Source organism: Nelusetta ayraudi, unplaced genomic scaffold, assembly GCF_046127955.1.
Source record: "Nelusetta ayraudi isolate G7.1 ecotype Tasmania unplaced genomic scaffold, CSIRO-AGI_Nayr_v1 ptg000130l, whole genome shotgun sequence".
Classification (NCBI taxonomy): Eukaryota; Metazoa; Chordata; class Actinopteri; order Tetraodontiformes; family Monacanthidae; genus Nelusetta; species Nelusetta ayraudi.
The window spans coordinates 780,568-805,000 of record NW_027466180.1 but is presented as its reverse complement, the minus strand read 5'-3'; the positions used below and the strand labels follow the sequence as shown (position 1 = coordinate 805,000).

Genomic DNA, 24,433 nt, shown 5'->3' with positions numbered 1-24,433 from the left:
TGTGTGTGTGTGTGTGTGTGCGCGCGCACGCGGTGCGCTCTCGCCTCTTTATCGCCCGCCCACATCAACCCGCCCACGCTGTCCGTCACGCGTGTAATTGGTCTGATTAGAGTCTGATGAGAAAACTGGGGTTTGATTATCAAGCGACGCCCCCCCCCCCCCCCTCTCTTCCCCTACCCCGATCAGCAGACAGACTGAGAAGGGATGAAAACCATTATCGCAGCCAATGACAGGTAAATAAATAGATTAAAAGCCAACGCACACACAGGCCTGCACGCACGGCAAACACACACACACACACACACACACACACACACACACACACACACACACACACACACACACACACACACACACACACACCTGTGTATCCCTTCGGTTCCTCTCTCAGGTATCTCTGCTTGTATCTGACCTGCTCGATAGTGTTGATCTAATTCCAACCTGTTGCTGCGCTCGCTTGTTTCACCGCCTCCCCAGTCTGTCACTCTCTCCCTCTCTCTCTCTCTCGTCCTTTCTCTCTCTTCATCCTCAACCTTCTCCGTTTTGTTGTCCTGAACATTTTTTTTTTAAATTTTATTTTATCACGGTGGCGCAGTGGTTAGCGCTGCCGCCTCACAGCAAGAAGGTTGTGGGTTCGATTCCGGGGCCTGGGACCTTTCTGTGTGGAGTTTGCATGTTCTCCACTGTGTGGCTGCTGGGTTCTCTGGCTTCCTCGCACACTCCAAAAACATGCATGTGACGTGAATTAAACACAAAGCCTTAAAAAGCCCGGTGTTAAGGTTGACTGGGAGTCGTACCAGTCGCGGTTCGCTAACATTTTGGTCATTTAGGTTTCCCGCCTCAATATCCCAGTCCGTAAATATTTGTGCGTTTTCAGAGAAACCTGTGTTCGTTTAAACGGGACCTCAATTATGACAGAGGAGGGTGCGAGGAGGGAGGAAGGAGGGGAGGGGGGGGGGTTCTTTCACTACCACCCCTTCTGATGGAAAGTAGGTGTTTGTGCTCGCCGAGATGAGGTAAGAAGAGAGAAGAACAGAGGGAGGGGAAGAAAAAAAAATAAAGAGAGAGAACAGAGAGGAGTTTGCCTTCACAACAAACACCCCCGCAACCCCAAGACACTCCTGCGACAATACTGGAAATAAAAGGAGTGAAAGGAAAAAAGAGGGGGAGAAAACAAAGGAGGAGAATACAGGGAATAAAAGGGCCTGATTGGGTTTCTAACAAGTATTCAGGGGAGGAAAGTGTGCTTCCATTGTTCTGCTCTCACCCCTGTGAAAGAGAGCGACCAGTCGGCCGCCTCAATGGGGCCGCAGTGAAAGAGCGAGAGAGTGAGTGAGAGAGGGTGGGGGTGGTGGAAGGGGGAGGTCGGCGCCAGTTTCTGTTTCTGGCTCCGTGTTCGACTTGACACACGCAACAGTTTTCTTGACCTCTGCGCAGCGATTTGTTCTCCGCCAAACTGAGTAGAAGGTTTATTGTCGAGGCCGACGGTCGACTGGCGGCCATGCGGGGCGGCCGGACGTTCGACTGCAGCAGGTGAACTCAAACGGCTGCTCTCCAGATCAATGAATAATAATGGTAATAATGATAAAAGGGGAGATAGTTTGCTTAAATGTCAGGAGATTATTTAAATGTGAGACAACCGTCTGTCTAAAAGTCATCAGACTACACAAACATTGAGAAAAACAATATTTGCTTTTGCAATATGGTTCAGTTTTTTTTCTTTTATTTAGAAGATTTAGTTTTGTTTGTTGCCTAAAAGTAATTCAAACCTCACTGTTTCCCCTTTATTATTAATATTCTAGTATTAATGATCAGATTCTGGTGACAATTTGGCCTCTCGGCGTGCGATTGACGACATTTGGATCTAAACCCCCCTCAAACAGAAGCCAATCGCCGACCACCACCCCTCCCCCGACTCACCCTCCGACTCCCCATCCACTTCCCAGGCCTATTATCAGGCTCCGCCCCCCGGGGCGCTGCTCCCCGCCCCCTGGCAGTGACTGACAGCCGTCTATCGCTGTCAATCATCGACGGCGGGGGAGCTTCAACCTGCCGCCGCCGCTATCAGATGGCGGGACAAATGACTTCTGCTCGGCCTCATTACACGCGCGCGCACAAACACAACGGCGCGGCCGCTTGGCGGTGGGACGGACGGAGGGACGGAGTGACGGACGGAGAGACAGACGGACGGAGGGACAGACGGACGGACGCAGTCGACGTGTGGAGTCGCTCCAGCAGTACCAGTGATCAGTGATCACAAACAGCTTTATTGATAATATTTCATTTCAGAGGACGCTAATGTTTTTAGTATTCACTCTGCCACCCCCTCTCCCCTCACCCCTCTCCCCTCTCCCACACACACACACACACACACACACACACACACACACACACACACACCTCCTGATATCGATTGTCCTTATCTGTCATAATTCAGCTCAGTCTGGGCTCGCTGCAATCACGGCCACCAGACAGAATGTATATGGGGGGGGAGCGAGTGGGGGTATCGGGCAGCAATGAAAGGCAGAGATAGTCGTCGCATCTATCCTATATGTTCCCATTTCTCCGGCCCATTCAATAAATTCTATACATTTTAAATGCTGCTGTACATCGACTCTGCTGCGTCGCTCTGGGTTTTTCTGTCCCGCCGTTGGTGCCGTGCCGAGACTGAGGAGACTGCTCTCTCTCCACCACCTGAAGTAACACCCCCCCGCCCCCCCCGCCCCCCACTACCCTAAATATCACCCAGATTACTGTACGCTGCGTGTTGAAGAATTTTGCTTCTTCCAGAGGATGAAGCAAACTTCATCTTCACCCCTGCAAGGATTTTCTTTCCACTTTCTTTCCATTTTTAGATGAGCGTTTTTGTAACTACTGCATAGTTTATTTTTTTGTCCTGTTTTTTTTTTTTTTTTTGTTAATGCTGCAACAGTGTAGTTTCCCAATTTGGGATCAATAAAGTTCACTACCAGTCAGAAGTGTAGACACACCCTATGAATGTCATGTCTTTTCTTTCAATCTCATGACGACTGACATTGCAGTTTCTCACTGAGGGCATTAAAACTACAAAACACACATGGAATGACGTAGGAATTATTGAACGTGTTTGTCTTTGATACATGATTACATATATCTTGCTCGTATATTTGATGTCTTCAGTATCTATCCGCCGTGTAGAAAATTGTAAAGATAAAAAAAACAAAACATTAACATGAACAAATTGCATGAGAAGGTGTGTACAAACTTTTGACTGGTAGTGTACATCAGCGTCCAAAATCCCAAACAGCAACACGGACGCTCGGCCTGATATCGGCCGCCGTCTTCTCGCCGCAACGCAAAGGAGGGGAAAAAAAACACCCGACTGGCTGTTGTGGCTGGGCTGAAGGTGCAGCAGCCACCGGTGCAGATCCCCGGCAGACAAGCCGCTCCGCCAACAGCGGCGCACTGGCCATTCAGCGGGTATCACATTCTACAGCATATTCCCATATTACTTATATCTGGCCAATTCCTTCAGGGCTACTTGAGCACCTGGAGGGAGGGTGGGAGCGTAGGGGTGGGGGGGTGGGGAGTGAGGGGCAGTTAGCAGATATGGGATTGGGTCGGTGCCTCTGCCTCCACTGTGGTTTATTGTCAACAGGCTGGCATTCATGCCTAACAGGGCCACCAGAGGTTATCAGCCAGCCAGAGTGTATGTGAGAAGAGGAAATCAAGCTGCAGGAGCCCCACGCATATCGTTCTGTGTAGCCCTGAGGGCCCGTCGAGGGGCGACAGGGCGCTGGCGCTGTCGTGTGTGTGTGTGTGTGTGTGTGTGTGAGACAGCGTTCGCATACAGTGTAGTCGAGGCGGGGAAGAAAAAAAAAAACCCATCAGTGCACGTTTTGCAATAGAGTATGGGTATAAAAAAAAAAAAAAGAAGGTAAAATGTCTGCACAAAAAGCCAGAGGGGGCAAAAGGGAAGGCAGGGGGATGTGTGCGAGATGTTCACCTCTGACTGCGGACGTGCAGATAAAATTGAAAATGAGGGGTAAAAAAATAAAAAATAAAAAAAGGCCAGCTACAGGAGCGAACGCACGGCGCTGTAATTCCGCGGGGCTGAAACCAAACGAGGCCGTCGGTTAATGCACACAAAATAAACGCATGCACGCCCACGTCTGTGCAGCGGCGCACGGACGGGACGCGCAGGCGGCCTAATAAAACGGCAGGAAAATATGGCCCCTATGCAAATATGCTCAAAGCTGAGGCTGTTTATAGAGCTCCCAGCAGGCAACGGGGGTAAAATACCATCTTACCTCTGCCAGGTGACAAAGTGTTCTCTCTCGCACACACACACACACACACACACACACACACACACACACACACACACACACACACACACACACAGCACAGCGCAGCGGGGTGAACGTCTTAAGAACACATTCATTAAAAATGTCCTGGCTGTAGCCGCGCACGTGTGTGATTATGAGTGCACTTATTTGCCTTGGTGTGTGTGTGTGTTTTCTACCCGCCCCCCCATCAAAGCGTGAAACACACACACACAACCACACACACACACCATATCCAGGGATTAATGGCAGATCTCTAAATAAGGCCAAATGGAGACGTGGATGGGAGGAAGCTAAGTGGTGTGAAGGGCCCAGCGGTGGCTGCCTCTTACCTTTTTGTTGTTTTCTTTAATATCCTGAGGATTGAGTGACTTGTAGTCTCTGAAGGAACAGTGGGGGTAGGAGGACAAGGTGGGTGGGTGTGAGGGGGGGGGGGGGGGAGAGGGAGGGAGAGAGGGAGAGAAGGAGAGGAGATAGCGGAGAAAGACTTGTCTTTAAATATGCATCACATGTAATGGCATTAGAACTGTAACATGCAATTTTATAGAGAGCAATCAAGAGAACTAATAGAGTGGAAAATATGTAAAAATAACACAGTGGAGGGCGAAGGAGGAGGTGCATAAACACACACACACACACACACACACACACACACACACACACACACACACACACACACACACACACACACACGGATGGAGACAACAGATGTAGCAGAGGAGGTTTAGCTAAATTATTTCCACACCTGCTCTGCTGATTGGGCTGCAGCTTTTTCCATGTGTTTCACCTCCGAGTGTGAAATACATTCAATTCCCACCTCAACTTCTCTCTCTTTTTTTAATCGGCCGCCACACACTTGCAAACACTCACATGGACTCACACACACACACACACACACACACACACACACACACACACACACACAGACGTGTTTGTGTGTGTGGCAACAGGTCCCTGTACACATACAGGTATGCGGACTTCACGTCAGCCTTAATTAACAAAAGGCGCTGACAGAAATAAGGATGCGACGTCGCAGCGCGTTGACAGGCAAATGGCTCAAACACGACACGCTCGCCAGAGAAGGCGAAAGCAAACAATCGGCGGCTAAATGCCTGACGTGAGATCCGTCAAAGCTTCCAAACTCCGCCTTTTCATTCGCCCCCCCCCCCTTTAGCCAAATTTGAGTTTTTTCCACGTTTGGCCGTTTCCATTACCATTTTTTTTTTTTTTTTCAATATTTAGGGTTTGCCCTATTCTAGGGGGAATGGAAACGCAGCTTCTCTCTTGCTTACATGACTTCGGGCCTGAAGTGGTGCAGCAGGGCGCAGAAGGCCAGGCCGTTCCTCCAGGAGGTGGTGAAGTTGGTGATCTTGACGCCGCGGTAGTTCTTGGTGACCTCGCGGCACCAGGCCAGCAGGGATTGGCTGGCGTTGGGCTTCCCTCCCAGGATGGGGCTGGGGACGGGGCTGGCCTGCGGGCGGGAGGAGGAAAAAAATATATTATTGCAAAAAAAAAAAAAAAAAAAGCCTTAGAATTTTGAGCCACTGATGAAATATGCTGGTCCACTTTGATCAGAAAAGACCTGAAGAAAAGGAAAGATGCTGTATATTTGAGTATAGACTACCAGTCAAAAGTTTGAACACGCTCTCAATTGAATGTCTTAGCAAAAAGCATATTTCAAGCTATTTAACGTGTTTTCCTTTGCTGCATAATTCCATACATCTTGCTCATATATTTGTTGTCTTCAGTATCTATCTGCAGTGTAGAAAGTTGTAATTGCCTGCGAAGGTGTGTCCAAACTTTTGACTGGCAGTGTTGTCGGAAAGACCAAACATTGTGGAGACAAGCCCAGAATCTTTGCCTCTGCTTTGTTTTCCCGCGAACCATCACTTCGACTTATCACATCTGCCGTGTCCGCGTCGCCTCAAAATACTTGTTTCCGGCCACAAAAATGTTTCACTCAGCAAATCCTGACAGCATCCAATTAGCCTGATGCTCTGACAAGCAGCGAAGCAACGCATCTACATACACCCGCTGACAGAGGCGGCGTAATGAAGGGCCGTGCACGCAGGAGCAGCGTGCGAGCGTGGATAATGTAAACATCTTATTAATTAGCTCCGCCTTTCAACTCTTATCTGGGTCAAAAGCTTTGGCCATTAGGAGCCTTTCTCCCCCCACCCCTCGCTGCCTCTCCCAGACTCCAAATCCCACAAATCCTCGGCGGTGCAGCGCGGAGACACTGCTGCTGCTGCTGCTCTTCTTCTTCTTCTCCTCCTCATTGCGACGGCCGGCGGGACCGAGGCGATTCTGATTAGCCGGCCGCCTCTTCACTAATCTGGTTATGGAACGACTGATACGGAGGCTAATGCGCTCTGATCGTTTTCGCACAGAAATGGGAGAAAATGTCATTGAGATTTGATTAAATTCATTAGAGGCTCAAAAATCAAAAGGGGCTGGAATGTGCTCAAAGTCCGAGCGTGCGTGTAGAAAATGGCATTAATAGAGGACTAGAATGGGATCAATGGCTTTTATTATGTCTCAATAAGGTCTCGGGCAGAATTGGGGGGGTGGGGGGTGGAATTTGAATGTTGGCTTATCAACGTCTTCATGCTTTTTGGAGGGCAGAATCTTTTTTTTTTTTCTCTCCCATATCAAATGTTCCTTTTGTCAGTGTGCACTGTTCAGCTACATGGCAACACGGCCTTGCAAGTTTCACAACCTATTTTAAAGTAATAATGTTAATACATAGCGGTACAATTAAAACATTTCTTAAATTTCGCCAATCAGCCATATCAGTATCAAAATTAGCGTGATGCTGACCACAAAGCTGATGTACATTTTGAATTTTTTTTTTTTAAGAGTGAACAGAACGCCGCTCCCCGTGCTTGCAGTGGACAACCAACCCCCTCTGTTGGCGGCGCCGTGCTAGTGCAGGCAAAGTCGACAGAATGAACGGCAAGAAGGAAACAAAGTTTGGATAGCAGCAGCAGCAGCAGCAGCAGCAGCAGCAGCGGTAGCAGCAGCAGCAGCAGCAGCAAGATGTGGCTCTACTGAGGTGAGTCGGCCTGAAGGACCTGGAGACTGCCGAGGACCATTTAGTGGGAGTAGGAGGAGGAAACGTTGGAAAATTAGAAGATTCTGGGATAAAATCCTCAAGCTTGCCTTACAAAGCAGTAACAGTAAGACCATCTGAACCAGCGTCTCTCAACTGGTGGGTTGCAGCCCAAGAGTGGGTCGAGGAGCTGTTCATATTGGGTGGCAGATTTGTGGGCAGTCACCCCCTTTTATTTATTTATTCATTTTAAAGATATTTAAAAATATATATATATATATATTATAGAGAAAATGTTGGGCATTTATTTCGCTCAATTTCATAATTTCATAAATTTATTTATTACGTTTTTTTTTTATTGTGGAATAAATTTGGGTCACGAGTTCATAATGAGGCAAAAAAAAAACAACAATGATGGTCCTGAGACTCCACCAGTTAAGAACCCACTGGTCTGAACAGACAGTAAACCTGCTTAATACAACACTAAGCCTGTAACTCCTGACTTTTACCCATCGTTCGGTAATTGCGGTAAAATAAATAACTTGTTTGTATTGTTAACAGTAAAAAAGAAAGAAAGAAGGAAAACAAACAGCAAGAAAGCAAACAGCAGAAGCGGAGCAGTTGAAGTCAGTTGACTGCTGCGGCTGCTGTGGTCCAACCAGTGAGAGGGGGGGAAGCCTGAGGCCTGCCACCAGGGCCAGGCACATGAAAGAGTCTGGGGGCCATCTCTAATAGCAACTTCTAACCTTTGCACCGCTCCGTGTGTGTGTGTGTATGTGTGTGTCTTGTCATGCAAGCCCCCCCCCGGCAGCCTCAGCACAGGGAGACGGTGGCAGCAGCCTGAGGGGCAGACACTTGACATTTCCGGCTTTTAAAAGAGGGGCCTTAACCTTTACCCGCAGCTTCTCCAGACACGTTTTAGGCGGCCTCGGCGGTGCCTGCGTGCCACTCAAGGGGAGTTGGGGGGAAAAAAAAAGGGAGAAAGAAAAAGAAAAGATTGTAAGGCGGCGTCGCAGGAATATTAGCGAGGAGGGCGGCGATGGCGTGAACTGGGCGGCGAGAGTGAAAAGAAAAGAATAGAAAGGAACAAAGCGATATGCCCATTTTCAGATGGTTATTTCTTTTTTATTTCAGACTCCAGCAGAACAGTCATATGTCGGATTATCCAACAGAACAAATGGACACCAGGAAATTCAACGAGAGATGACAGAAAACTTAAAATTTAAAAATTAAATTAAAAAAAAAAATACTTAACCTAACCTCGGCCCTCTTGTCACTTCTTAAACTAAACTTGTTTCTCTAGTTTTCCTGTTTTCCTCTGCTACCGCCTCATCTGTGTGTGTTTGTGTGTGTGTGTGTGTGTGTGTGCGTGCGCGCGTGTGTGTGTGTGGGTAGAGTTTCAGCGCTGTTCCTCCAGGCTTTCCCTTCCTGCTTTTTTTTCAAGTGACGGTTGAAAGTAGCTGTCTAATTTGAGCACTCTAATTACCTGGGATTAGAGACCAGGTGCTATTAAAGCAATTAGACACAGCGCACACTCCAGCGCCGCGGACCCTCTGTCCTCCCTGGCACACACACAACACGTTGGGGGAACGGGAGGGGGAGGAGGAGCAAAAAAAAAAAAAACACACCCAAAAAAACAAAATAAAGAAAGAAATAAACACCTGCGTATCAGAGTCAAAAAGCGACGGACTGCTGCAACCGAAGGAGCCGAGTTCAGAAACTCCAACAAACATGTAAATCTCTCATATATATATATGCTTCAAAATATTACCAGCTTATTAACGTGGTGATTTGTGAAGCATGGAATTCATTTCCTCAGTTGCCCGTCTGGGCCGTTTCTGTTGAGATAAAAAAAAAAAAGCTCCATCCACCTTTCATATGTATCAAATATTAATTGACACCATATCTTCCCGTTCAGCGGCCGCCACATTTCCTTAAGACACAAGACAAGTGAAATTTTCATGAGGAACAAGAAATCGCAACCGTGGACTTATCAAACAGTTTGCTGTCTCGCCCCGGAGGCAGGTGTGCAGTTTTTTTTTTTTTGTTTGTGTTTGTCTTTTATCTGTCTGTGTGAATGTCACAGAACGTGTGTGTGTGTGTGTGTGTGTGTGTGTGTGTGTGTGTGTGTGTGTGTGTGTGTGTGTGTGTGTGTGTGCGTGCGTGTGTGTAACACTGACACAGCCGTGTAGCTCGCTGGGCTCCAGGGTAGGATTAGTGGCGAGCGCTGCCTTGGCCCACAAACATTCCATATTAAAAATGAAAAGGCAACCTTCATTACTATCAGTGGCACATAACCTCCCGTCTCCCTCCTCCTCCTCCTCCTCCTCCTCTTCTTCTTCCTCCTCCTCCTCCTCCTCCTCCTCTGCTACTATTATACTCCAGCCCCAAACAGCCCGGGCAAAGGAAAAAAAAATGATATATAAAAAAAAAATAAATGAAATAAAATACGAGCCGCTGACAAGCTATTCCATTATTCCTGATGCCTCAGTGTCAACAACATGAATCCGACAGGGCAAAGTAGAGGGAGAGAGAGAGAAAGGGGGAAGAGCGGGCGAGCGACTACAATGGCTGAATGACAAGATAGGGAGGGAGGCGGGCTGGGGACGGAGGCGCTGGAGCTCCTGTTGGTGACGGTGTCAGGGCGGAGATCACAGAGCAGCAGACGAGGCTGCGGGATTCGATTCAAGATGCAGGATGAACCACGATACGGTAAATTAGAAAATTGTCACAGGTCTCCGACAAAAAAGAACAATTTTGCAGCTCCTGATCTGATCAGAAGCTCCTCCCCTTTTCTCAGACACGGTGGGCAGTAAGTTAAGATCTTTGTCTGATGCCTGCCAGTGAACCCATTGTTTTACCTTGTCTGCGTCCCCCCGTGGTTCTGAGAAGCCCTTTGTGATGTCACAATGGGAGGAGGGCGTCAATAGTCAGGTGTTTGGTCCTCACTCTGAAACCGAAACTGAAACGTCAGCCTAAAGCGCAACATTGTCGTGGAAGGCTGTAAACAAAGGGCTAAGTATGTTTTTTTAGTTTTTTTAATTATCCAAGTTTTATTGGATAATTAATTTTGCAGGTCTGCTTCATGGAGTCCAGCGTTAAAAAAAAGACACCCACCAACTGTAAAATGTGGGGCTTTAAATACGTTTTCAATGAGGTCCAAGTTCAGGAAATAAAACAAACTTCTCCTGGAGATGCAACAGTCCGACTACTCAACCTTGACGTCCGTCTGTTGGCCTGAATTTCACAGATTAGCAGCAATCAAAGAGCTCAAGGGTGCAGCGGCGGCCATTAAAAGTGTCCGCTCAGAGTCCTAAAAGAAAAAAAAAAAAACCCACACAACCACGAGTGAGAAAGGCTTTAAGTGGCGGCTTTGTCTCTCCCTCTGGGGCACTGACGCTTCGATGGAAACTTAACTGGCCTCGACGCCGCCACATAAACCCTGCGCGAGTCGGCGCGAGGAAGAAGAAGAAGAAGAAGAAGAAGAAGAAGAAGAAGAAGGAGGAGGAGGAGGAGGAAAAAAAAAAGAGCTCGGGCGTCACTCCGATCTCACTTTCATGGCTTCAAAGCGGCGTCACACAGTGTCAGATTTGAGGAGGTGTTGAATCTCCTACTCTTTAAAACTTGTAATCCGCTCAAGGAGCCTACAGCTATGGGTGAAAAAAAAAAAAAGCGTCCACACACACACACACACACACACACACACACACACACACACACACACACACACACACACACACACACACACACACACACACACACACACACGGAGCAGATTCACTTTAAATGACAACGTGTCTGTTGTCGCTCAGCCGTGCAGGACAAAGACTCGCACACACATCCAGCTCCTCCTTCAATAATACTGCAGTACCTGAGGATGAAGGCTGGATCACGCTTAGGTGACCTGGCCCATTCTGCTCCTCTGATTGGCTGCGGGCCCAAAAACAATCAAAAACAATCACCTGCTAGCTCGGCTACTTTTTTTCAATTGCGATTCTCGTTCAAACGACAGCACGTCGGCCTTACACACCAGATTTGAAATGTTGCGTGTGTCAGAGCGCAGGGATGGGTGGCGGCGGAGGTGGGGGAGGGGAGCAAAGTCCAATCAAAAGTTCAATTATGTAAATGGAGATGTAGAGTGGATGGAACAATGGGAGGCTGGAGGAGCAGAGGAGCCTAGCGTGAAAAATAATACACATTAACATACAAAGGCAACCACGGCATTACTGCTGTAATCACATCAAGGAGGGAGAGAGCCGTGAGAGGAAGTGCGTCTCCGCGCGCATGTGTGTGTGTATGTGTGTGTGTGTGTGTGTGAGACGCCGCGCGCAGGTCAAGCTTTGATTGGTGCGTATGCAAACAGGTGGAAAGGCAGCGATATCTGGTGCTCGGCGCTCGCTGTGTGAGCTGCTGCTGCTGACACGCAGCCAGACGAGGCTCTTGCTCCCCGTTTCCCTTTAAAAGAGAACACAAACACGACACAACACAAACACAAATCTTTCATGCCGTGCCGTGTTTGCAATATCACAAAGTGGGGGGTGGATATGTAAATACGTTTCAGACGTAGCGACGGCAAAAAACGGGGAGGAAGGGACTCGCTCGCGATTTGCGAACAAGCGAGATACGCTTTTTCCACCCATCGAGCGCTGAAAACCTGCGGGGCCGAGACAGAAGAAGAAGGGGCCTCTCGGCTGTTGGCGAGCGAGATGTGAAATGCAAAAATCTGGCGGGGAGGAGGACGGGAAAAAAAAGAGAGAGAGGGAGAGAGAGAGAGAAAAAAGCAGTCAGTTTCCGTTTCCAGGACCGTTTTTTTGGATTCCAGGGCCTATTCTGCTCCAAAGGCATAACCATGCAAAGCAGGGATGGAATAAAAAAAATGAAGAGAAAAAAAGAGCGGGAGAGGCTTTGAAATTTAAATAAAAAGCATTCAGCGGAAAAAAAAAGGGTCATGGTGAAATAACATCGTTGGGAGGAGGAGGCGGCAGACGAGCCAGCGGCTCTGCCAGCGAGCTGCGTGCCCACCATCGCCCTCGCTCGCCCGCCCGCCTGCTCCCTCGCCCAGAGCAGGGGCACAATGACAGGGAAGCGCTGCTGTCTGTGAGCTTGTCGTAGCGGCAGCCCAAAGGTCCTTAAACACCGGGCAATAGGCGAAATGACGCAAATAAACGACGCAAAACTGCACATTTTTCACCAGTGAATTTTTCCTGCGCACACTTTGCATGAGGCGAATAGGCATATAAAATTCGCTAGATAAAAATACGAAGGAGAAACAATGGAGTCGACTACATTCTCAGGTGATGATGTCCTGGTGATGGTTGAAATAAGAAAAAAAAAAAAAAAAAAAAAAAAAAAAAAAAAAAAGAATAGAAGTCTTTAGGTGAGTTCACCGCAACGATCCAGGAGCTCAAATTTCACCCAGCGAAATTTTGCCAGAATGTCGGTCGGACAATTTCAAGGACGGCTCCGTCAACTGGCTCCACAGTGCTGCTGGCGGATGTGAAAACTAAAAGAGCATAAAAAGTCCAGCAGGAGTTAAAAATAATAATAATGATAATAATTATGATGTTCAACATGCAAAGGAACGTCAGGCCTTTGAAAACAGCCGATTTCAAAGAAGCCATGAAAGGCTGCGGCACGTTCTGCCACCTCCGGTAAATAAATAAGCTTAAGGAGGGGGTGTGAAGTAGTGGAGTGGGTGAGGGGGGGGGACGACGCTCTTATAAATCTGTAATGTATTAATCTCCTTTAACTGGCATGTTCAACAAACAAATTAGCGGCGCAATGGAATCAGAGATGGTCCTCGGCGATAAGGCCGTCGTTTATCAATGGATCTGAGCCCGGCCCGGAAAACTCATTACGGAGGCCACTTTAGGAATTACCTGTGTGTGTGTGTGTGTGTGTGTGTGTGTGTGTGTGTGTGTGTGTGTGTGTGTGTTACTGCTACTTGACACAGCAGTTGTGCAGCCTCCCCTCCTCAGAGCGCCATTGTCCGGTGCAGCGTGGACTCGGGAGTGATGGGGGGGGCGATAGCGCAGCCAATTAAAATGAACATAATTACAGATTCGCCCCTCTGACACCTGATCGGAATATGCGCACGCGAGTCGTTGCGCGCGCACGCACAAAACAGCGGCAGGAGGCCTCGACGAGTGAAGACGAGAGAAGAAGAAACACTAAAATCGTGTGGAAGCAGTTCGGGGGGAATCATTGTGGCAACGCTGGGCTGGTCACGTGGTCATCAAGCAACTTCTTCACGTCTACTTGGCGCCGAGAAACAAATGACACGGTTATCGAGCCTCCTTTAGAAACAAAGAGTCGCACCCGGAGTCCGAGAAAACAGCAGCTGCGTTTCCATGAGCCCTAGAACTGTGCAAAACCGAAACACGGAACATTTTATTTACAAGTAATCAAAGAGAAAAATGTAACAACCATCTTGGCAGCAAACAAACGTAAACAAAATTCGGAATTACGGCTGATGCGTTTCACACCATTCAATGGAAACGGCTGCAAATCGCAATCGTACTTTGTCGAAGTTTCAGAAATATCGCTTTTGTTTTGCGATAAACTGTCATGGAAACGCAGCAAGTGACGACTGGCCTAGCGGTAGCAAAATCACTCTGCGTGTTCGAGCTCCTTCAAACGCTAGAAATGCCGTTCAGCCTTTCTTCGAGCACCCCGACCGAGTGGGCGCAGCACACCTGCCTACCGTGCTGGTGCAGAGTGGAGGGGGTGAGGGTGGGGGTGGGGGATGGAGGGTTTTCTGTAGAGGCAATTAAAGCCTTATCACTTCGACGCTCGCTCTCCTTCGCTCAAACACAGACATGACTGCACAGCAGCCCACACACACACACACACACACACACACACACACACACACATACACACACACTTAAACACAAACGCACCAATCTCCCCCACTAATTCATAAGGCACTTCTGAGGTCTTTCTTTTTAAATTGCGGAGGACGGTTGGTTTAATTCAATTAAAACGCAGCGGCGGTGGCGGCGGCCACTTCAGGACGGTGGCAGCGGCGCTGAGCTCAGGCTCAAGCTGAAGTCAGAGCCGCCTTCCAGGACAGAAGGAAGGAAGGAAGGAAGGAAGTAAGGAAGGAAGGAAGAAAAGAAGGAAGGAACGCCTGGGAGGTCCGGAGACCTTCTGGAGGTTGAAGGAGCTTCAAGTGCGTATGTGACTCTTTCTCTCTCTCACTCTCTTTAAAAAAAACCTCACCCCCCCCCCCCCCCCCCAACCTAGAAAAAACAAAAAAACAAAAATGGGACCCTTCTGGGTTTAAACCCAGACACACACACACACACACCTGGAAGAGTGGGATAGATTAAGACCAGATTAAGATAAAGTTACTCCTTCCCTCGGCCCCTATGACATTCAAACCCCCGGCCTGCACCAGCACTGGGATGAAGGACGCACCAGGAAAAGAAAAAAAAAAAAAAGGAAAAGTGGTCTTCTGGTTCCTCCGCTCGCTCACGCACACACATGCACAAACTCACGCACGCACAAAGGACTCTGTGGTCATCCTCATAAGCCCTATTAGCTGCTACAGAGCCTCTCATAGCAGACATCAATCACAGAGGGATTAGTCAACTCTCTCTCTCTTTCTCTCCCTCTCTTTCTCTCTCCAAATGAGCGGCGAGGGAAACTTCCCCTCAACTCAAAGGAAGGTTTCCCCTCTTTGGGAGATTACACAGCGATTCTGTTTTGTTCCATCTTCATCCTGTTTTTTTCTTTCCTTCTCTCCACCCCGTTTGACTTGCTTTTCATTTCTCTCTCTTTCTCTCTCCTGCCTTGGTGTTTTCCCCTCCCTCTCTCACTCTCACTCTCTCTCCCGCTTGCAGCTTGTGAGGTAATCCTTGGCAGATAAAACTAAGGAGGACTTACCAAAGGCAGATTACAAGCGGCGCTTAGCGGAAGGCCTCTTTTACACCAATCGGCGCGGGCGTTGGGGAGAGGCAGCTCGCCGCCGCCGCTTAACTCGTGAACCCAACGTGCAACCAGCAGAGGCAGAATTGGAGGGAAATGATACGTGCGCTAAAAGGAAGCGGATCGAAATGCGTCTGTATACTGCAAATGAATGCAAACAAAAACAACCCAATAAAACACGAGGTTTCACATTAGCAAAGGCAACCGGCCTGGAACCGTCATCACTAAACGTTTGGGTTTATTTTATACAAGTCAATACAATTTTCAGGTTTTTTTCCCAAAAACCCTTCAGGTTTAGCATTCTGCATGCTGCTCTGTACTCCAGTGTGGCCACAACTCAAAGACCACGCTGCTGCTTCAGAGCCAAAGTGGGCAAAAAAAACAACCAAAAAAACCTTCAGCTTTTCCCAAGTCGCACCTGAACCTTCCCGAGAACAACTTGAGAAAGTGGGTCGTCATTAGCTGAGTGTGGGACCCTCCTGCCCCACGTGATGACAGCGATGCCCTGCAGCGGCTGCAGACGACAGGAAGCCCACTGAGAAGAAAACTGGGACCCTCTCGCTCTCCCACCAGATCCAATGACAGGGTTGGATCCATCCGAGAACTGGGGAGGGGTCGCGCTGGGAAAATGCCAACGCTGAGAGGCAGCGCTGACTTCTCAGCCTTGTGCCTCTGTGGGATTATTCTCCTAATATTACACCGCTTACAGAAGGCCGGTGCGAGTTTTCGTTGACCTGGTCTGAGAAATGGAAGACGGAGGGGTCGCTCCTCGGCGACTTTCCCCCCCAAAAACCAAATTAAAAACAAAGGCAGCGGACTAAACTGGGCATTCTTGGACTTTCAACAGTTTGGAATTATTATTGGATCAAGAAAAAATATCTTCAATGGAAAAAAAACACGCATGGAAACAGGCACTGAGCAAAAATGCATTTTGTCGCAGGTGTTAAAATGCTGCTATCATTATTATTATTGTTACCATTCATCCATCCATTACGGATGTACTGATGTCGATACCAGATACTGGTATCGGTACGGATACTGGGGTTGAGTACTCTACTCGTACTCGTAAAATATGTGCAAATATGAATATTTTGTTAGATTTGTGCAGTGAAACACGTGACAATCACCCATGTTCTACAAGAGGCATGAGCAAACTACGGCCGGGGGGCGATATGTAGCCCGATAAAGCTTTTTAATTTGGCCGGCGGAACATGAAGAAATTATATTAATCATAAGTAAGCCATAAAAGCTGTATTTCATCCATGTTTCCAGTGTTTTAAGAGTCATTTCAATAGAGCAAAATGGGGCTTCAAAGCCACTGATTTTGTTGGAATTTTGCTTTTGACATTTAAGCAACATGTTTTCTACATATCCTAAGATACATTTTTTCCTCCTATGAGGTGGGTCACCAACACTCCATCCATCTGTGGCTGCGCTGGCCCCGGTCACATTTCAGAACCCATTGTGTGGTATCTGTATCGACTGTATTGTACCGAATGCAAGAACTCAAACTCGACTCGTTCTGTAAAAAAGCGTTTTTCTTGCATCCCTAATTTTTATTCCTGCATTTTCTTTTTTCTCTCAGTGAGAGCAAATGTGACACACAGCATAAAAACTTGTCCAAGTGGTCCAAAAAGAAGTATGAAAACATTCCGAGTCTCTATGAGGAAAGTGAGCCACCGCTGCTGTTACTTTCTTTAGGTTGAGACTCGGGGCTGGAGGGTATCTGAAAGTCATCGTCGTCCTGGATGGATGGAACGATAAGAAGACGAGAGACGGCGGAACAGGCGGAGATCAGAGGGCCGCAGACGACCGTCCTCGTCTCCTGGGCTCCCCCTCCGTCCTCCAATAGCGTCGCTCCAACCCGAGCGGCTGCTTTGCCTCGCCGGCCAGCGCGATGGTTGGGCCTCTCCTGCCGCGGACCCCGGCGAAAGCTAATTAAGAAATATCGCAGCCTTCTGCGAACTCAATTAAATCACGTTAATTTATTCTAATTTCAATTTGGACGGCGGTGTGAACCAAAGGAGGGGGATGCGAAACAAAAGTGTGGCAGAGGAAAGGAGAGCGCTGGCCTTTTTCCCTCCCCCCGGTACAGGAGCTGCTTCACAACCTGCGCAAGTCCATTTAATTTGTACCCTTTGATTAAAAAGAAGTCGTCATTGCGCGAGCCCTTCAAGCAGAGGGGAAGAAGGAAACAACGTCTCACTGTCTCACGGCTGGACGGGAAGATGCAGCGCACAGAGAACTGAGAACTCAGAAAGAAACTATGTTTTTATACAGTACCAGTCCAACGTTTTGGCACACCTTCTCATGCATTTTTTTTTTTTAATCTTTACAACTTTCTACACTGCAGGTAGATACTAAAGACATTGAATATATGAGCAAGATATATGTAATTATGCAACAAAGAAAAAACACGTTATTTAACTCGAAATATGCTTCCAATGAAAGGTGGCTATTCTGAAGAATTGAAATATAGAACGTGTTGAGTTAATTTACACTTTTATTGTCTGCTACATAATTAACGTAGTTTTGATGCCTTCAGTGAGAAACTGCAGTGTCAATAGTCATGAGAATGAAAGAAAAGACATTCAATTGATAGCGTGAGTCCAAACTTTTGACTGGTAGTGTACATGTACAGGAACAACACAGGATATGATATAAAAAATGAAATAAAAATCTGAATGTACAGAGTTCCTAAGACGTGGCCTCTATTCTGCAGGATCCACTTGAACTGGCTGATCCAATAAGTTCCACTTCCTTCATGCAGAAGATATCTCACTCCTTCTAAGATTCTTTAAGTAAATATTGCAATCAAACTTTGTCGCTCAAACTTTTGCCCCCCCGCCACAGACGTGTTGGGGGCGCGCGGGAGGGAGGGAAGGCTTTGACTTTTCTTCATATGAAAATAAAGCAAATGATTCATGAAGCGGAACCTTGATGAAAATCCAAAGATCAGAGCATCTAAGTGTAGAATGTTCCTGACGCCGGGATGGAGATAGAGATGAAACAAAAGGGGGAGCAGGGAGGGGATGAGTGGAATCAGCCCCGGGGAGAAGAGATGGACTGAAACAGGCCAGACGGAGCGGCGGCCCGCCCAACAGGAACTCCCTCTCTTCATTTACATTAATCCCGCCGACATTTCCATCTTTCCGGCTTCTTCACGGATGCTAAATTTGAACCCGACGCCTTTTTTTTCCCGAGGATCTATATGTCGCAGACGGGACGATGGACTTACGGACCTGAAGCAGCCCAGGCCGCTAATGAGAAGCTGGAGAAATATTCAAAATATTGACCGGTTGTGTGTTTGATTTTCTCTGTTCTCCAACAGCCGCCTTGTAACAAAAGACAACAGAGCTTTTGCTTCGGCTCCCGGGTCGCAGTGGTGATGCAGTTGCTGCACTTTGGAAGCTCGCGGTCGTTATTTACAGCTTCAGCGAAGCATGTTGAACTTTAAAGGCATTTAGATTAAAGTGGGTATTAAAGAAGAAGCAAGATATATTTGGAAAGTATCAATATTTGTGCAGTTTTTGTTCAATACGTTACATCTTTTTTTTTTTACTCCAGTTAGGCAAAAATTGAATCTCTTTTTCTGGATTTAAAATGCGTGGTGATGATACTGAGGTTTTAGTATTTCTGTCAGTCATTTCAACGTCATGTAAAGTTCTGACTTCATGTCTTTCCAGCTGATTATTAATTGAGAGACAAGCAAATCCAAACGGCAGCACCACTCACACCAGTGGCACACGTAGTGTTGTAGTCAAGACGGCACCAACCGAGACCAAGACGTCATCAAGACTGGACAGCATCGAGATCACGAGCCACGTCTTGCGCAAGGACGAAAGACCCGAGCCCTTTAACCTTATTCAATATTGACGAAATTAGGCAAGCAGGTCAGGGCCGGTGAAAAATGTTTTCTGATGGAAAGATTAAAGCTCTATGTGCTGCATTATAGCTATGGAGACCAAGACCAATCTCTAGTGCTACAACACTACAAACACGCTGCCATCTCGGTATATCCTCTTTATTCTGTGATTTTTTTTCTTGCTCCTCATTACTCTCGACATCATCCTCTGATCCCGCCTGTTCCGCATCCACACGCGTCTCTCCTCCGTCGTGTGCCGATCCCGCATGCTAATGTGAAGGGGCTAAGCCGCGGTTTCACGAACGGCAAACGGCGTGTTTTAACAGACGCACGTTAGCGCGGCTCTCCACGCTCTGACCGTGAAAAGCCTCGCGGAAAACACATGTCGGAGCTTAATGCAAATCCGCGCGCGTGCGGCGTAATACCTGTTTAAAGAGTGAAGTGGGCGCCGAGCATATGTCCTGCAGATGTGCCGATTTTTCACAAGCCGGCCCTGAAGTGGGCGGGTTTAACGCGATGACAAGGAGGATAAAATCAAATGTAAAGCAAAAGTCTGACGCTACAAAGTCAGAAATATACAATGTTCTATGCGATTGTCCTCTTTTATGCATTTTTTTTTTTTTTTTGCATATTTTTCTAATATGGCACAAATTCCTCGTTGGAGCAGTTGCAGCCTGCAGAAGCGACGCATTCCCGACACCTTTGCACCGGAGAGAAATGTGTAAAATGCAAATGCGATGCGAGGCGCGCTAATCTCTTTAGGTTTGCAAAGACGGGATCCCGCATTAACAAAACACACGGCAGACGTTTCAAACGCTCCAGGGGGAGGTTGTAAATGCAGAACTGAGCGCGGCGCCTTTTCAAAATATCAATTTCTATTCACCCTCCCAGATTAGACCTACCGGAGATGTCTCGCGCCCCGAGTTTATCTCACGCCAATTGCCCAACATGAGTCGGGGGCGCCGCCCAAATAAATAGAAATGGAAACTTGTTGTTTTGCGAGAGAGGCGGAGGTTAGCGCTGGTGGGGTTGGGGGGGATGGTTACGGCGCCCCACCGCACCCCCACCCAAACAGCTGAGCCCAGGGGCCGAGGTAGGAAGGGGAGGGGCGACACCAGCGAGAGGAGGGAGCACATCTGCAGCCGGCGCACGTTCACAGCGTGATGATGTGTCGGTTCCGTCTTGGCCTCTCATAGTGGGAATGTCTCCTCTTAATCCTCTCTGACTTCATACATTCAAAGGTCATCTCCCGGCCTACACATGGCCGCGGAGGCGTGCGTGCGTTTGTGTGTGTGCACGCGTGAGTGTGTGTGTGTCGTATTGCTCGGTGTGAAAAAGAAAGCCAAACCTATTCACAGCGGCTGTATATGTCAACACAGCCTGTAGGCCTGTCCTGGTTCACTATCTCTCCACTATTCCCTGGACTATCTCGCCCTTCCTCCTCCTCCTCCTCCTCCTCCTCCTCCTCCACCTCTTCCTCCCACTGTTTCCTCTCCTCCACCATCACGCCCTTTTCCTCCTTCACCGCCGTCCCCCCGCCCCCATTTTCAATCCTCACCCACAATTTAGACTTTTTGCATCCTCTCCTCCCCCTCCCCTTCGTTGCAGGCTCCAGAGGCGGCAGCAGCAGCAGCAGCAGCAGCAGCAGGGGCATCTCTGGGCAGAGCAGTGTGGACCCACCACAGCCCAGTGGCTTTGGGTAATTAAAGTGGTTTAGGTCCCCTCACCCTCACGGTCACAGGCAACTGCAGCTGGGTGATAAAGGCACTGTGCCATAATTACATGGACGGCCAACATCAGCGCCCAGCTACACTAAAACAGTCAGCAAGCCAGCTGCGCGGGGTGGGCTGGAGGGGAGGTGGGGTGGGACCTGTGTGTATGTGTGTGTGTGTGTGTGTGTGTGTGTGTGTTAAAGTGACTGTATGGAGTGTTTGCGCGTCTGTGTGCAGAGGGGGTCAACACCCCCTTGTGATCACTCTGCTGTAGTTAAGCCCCCTGTGTTTAAGCCCCACACAGGCTCATTGAGTCCCACCCCCACCCAGCGTGCCGAGCGCGCATGCACACACAAATGGGTATGCGCACGCACGCACGCGCGCGCGCGCGCACACACACACACACACACACTCCCTTAACCCCCGACCCATCCCGCAGCCAATCATTCCCCACCAGTGGTCTGACTCCTGCCACGAGTGTGTGTGACCATCAGCCATTTAATTAGAGCCAGGCGCCATTTAGCTAATTTAAATAAATAAATAAACATATGAAAACACCCCGATAAACAAATACCTATATTCAAATGAGCAGCTCGGGAATTTCGCGAGCATAAAGAATGGGGCCCGGAGATGGGACTGCGCAGGCGGAAAAAAGGCTAATGTAAGGACCACTGGACGTGCCGCACAAGCATGACCCCAAGAGCTTGTGCACGTACGTACGCGTGCACGCACGCACACCAACACACACAACACATGCATAAATTGCTTTTAAGTCAGCCACTATTAAATGGGACCAACTCCACAGAATGGGTCAGAGCCTCTGGGAAAGGTGAACTTTTTCTGAATGATGTGGATAGCAACACAAGTTGTGTTTAAGTGCATTTCCCGATATAGTAAATCTACAAACTCTGCCATATCATCATATGATGGGATTGATTGATAGACTTAGTATTAAAGGGGGGAATCATCCTAATCCACATGTAAGAAGTGGCAATGTATTACTATATATATATATATATATATATATATATATATATATATATATATATATATATATATATATATATATATATATATATATATATATATATATATATATATATATATATATATATATTTTTTTTTTTTTAAGTTCTTTAAGTTTCCTATGGGTGTGAATATGAGGAGAGAAGCTGTAATGCAGTTTCCATCAGTGACCAGCGCCCAGCGAACTGTCACCGGTCCCACAACAACAAATGTGATGGTTACCTTGGGGGAGGAGGAGGAGGCCAGCTCTCTCCCCATCACAGCTGCGACTGGACCAGGCCCAGCGGGCTGGGGCCCTCCCCCCACAGAGGAGACCGGGCCGGGCCTGCTCGCCGCTGAAGGACCGGCGGGGCCAGAGCCAGAGCTGGAGCTAGGGGGCGCCGGAGCCCTCCTCTTCTGGACGCCGACCACATCTGCGTCGGCTCCTCCGCCAGCCGAGGGCCTCGGGGGGCTCGAGGTCTTTGGCTCGTAGAACGGGTTGGACCTGCAGGAGAAGGGATGAGAGAGATGCTGTCAGGTCAAAATAATGTACATGCATATCAGGTCAAGAAAAACTTGCATAAATATTTCATTTGTATTTCTATACATATAGATACACTGCCAGTCAAACGTTTGGACACATACTTCTGATTTAATGGTCTTTCTTTCATTTTCATGACTATTTACACTGTAGATTGTCACTCAACTAACTATAAATGAACATATATGGAATATGTATTCAACCACCACTTTGAGCACCTCTCATCATTGTAGAATAAATCTGCTACTGAAATATTTATGCAAGTTTTTCTTTTCTTGTTGGCCGACTCTGTATACTGGGCCACCTGTTGACAAGTAGCAAAACAAAGACTCAAAAAAACATTTCTACAAAGACCTACATTTAAAAAAACAAACAAAAACAAAACATAAAGGAGGCAATTATTAGACATTATTTGATTTCATTTTCGCTAAATCTGCCGATATTTGAGAAGCAAAAGAGAAGTTTGGCTGTCCAAAACAAAGGGCAGCACACACGAGTGGTAACAGAAGACGCAGGTGCACCGAGGTCAGGTGGACGTGACCTCATATCCTGGCCGAGCAGGGCGGACCACTGACAGACACACACGGTCGAGACCCCGGACACACATTCCACAGTGCTATCAATATGCAGGCATGCTTGTGGCACTGAAAGCAAGGGGGCGCCGCCTCCCGCCACTCACTCAACGTTCAACAAGCAAAACTAAACAAACAAATGAATTGGACGACGGCGAGGAGCTTTAAGGAGGAAAAAAAAAAGCGAGTGGGCGAAAGGCGCTGATTGGCTGGGTGTCTGTCTGAAAGGTGGAGAGGGTGTGGGGGGGAGGGGGGGGGGCGCTGCTCGGTGACCGTCTCGCTGCTCTGCTGATACGGAGAGAGCAGCGAGAAGAAAAGTCTATAGAAGGGCTTCAGCCGAGCGGCGGGGCCTAAAAGACGTGTGAAAGGAGCGGAGTCAAAACACGGCGCTGCCCTCTTGAACCCTCCCATTCTGCCAAGAGCCGCTGCCGGATAGAGAGAGCGAGAGAAAAGAGGAGACAGTGCATTCAGCAAGGGCTGTGTCAAGACGGTGGGGGGAGAGACGAGTGCAACACGCCGTCGTCCAGAGTGACAGCGTCACTCAACAGCCTGAACCCGCAAAATTTTCCTTCATGACCGGAGTGACCCGCTGACTCACAACTCAGTGGTGTCGAGTGCTAATAGAGGCTCGCCAAAGAGGACTCTTTCAGTGGGACTATATTGATACATGCAGTCAGCCAAAATAATGTGGACACACATCAGGAAAGAAAAAACGTGCCTGAATATTTCAATACCAAATTTATTCTGACATCAGGAGATTAATACAAGTGACCTTTGGCCTCTACAATGACAAGAGGTTCTCAAAGTGGTGGCGGCCATTGCATCTTCCAGACATGATTGACGTGTGAACTACTGCATGGTTAACATTGGCCAAAGTGTCCAATGGGATTTCTGCACATGCACTACCCACTGGAAAAAAAGAGATGGGTTATTATTTGAATATGGAAAGGTCAACAGCCACTGAGGATGTGCAGGATGAGCTAAATTGTCTTATGTGTGTGTGTGTGTGTGTGTGTGTGTGTGTTTTGTTATTTGTCATAAATTACTTTGGGTTTGGTGCTCACCAATGGCCACAAAAAAAATTAAAAAAATGGCGGGACGTAAGAGGGCGCAGGCGAACTCTGCGCCCGGCAGGAAGTTCAAGAGGATGGCGAGGGGCGAGGTGAGGTGGAGGAGGAGGAGGGGGAGGAAACGGCAGCGGGGGAAGTAATGACGGAGGAGCGGGACAAGGTTCAAGAATGCGGAGAGAAACAACAGGGCCCCTGTTCCTGTTGAAAGAGCCGCCCGTCACTCTGCCCTGATGGGGGCGGGGCCTCTAGCACACCATGCACTGCCAAGTCGGGCGGCCAAGAGGTTTTTCCATTACCAGTTTTTATTGCGATATTTAGGTTTTGCGCAATTCTAGCGGTGATGGAAACGCAGCTACTGC

The 24,433-nt window shown here is 48.1% G+C and overlaps 1 protein-coding gene across 5 annotated transcripts in view; it reads right to left on the bottom strand.

Annotated features, from left to right (window-relative positions):
* Positions 1–24,433, bottom strand: part of ehbp1 (EH domain binding protein 1) — a 112,456-nt gene that overhangs the window by 57,111 nt on the left and 30,912 nt on the right. For all 5 annotated transcript variants that reach the window (XM_076050783.1, XM_076050779.1, XM_076050784.1 and 2 more), the window contains 3 exons: positions 22,135–22,396; positions 5,618–5,796; positions 4,658–4,706 (listed from right to left, as the gene is read on the bottom strand). In XM_076050783.1, the coding sequence (XP_075906898.1) occupies positions 4,658–4,706; positions 5,618–5,796; positions 22,135–22,396 (490 nt within the window). The remainder of the gene's footprint in view (positions 1–4,657; positions 4,707–5,617; positions 5,797–22,134; positions 22,397–24,433) is intronic.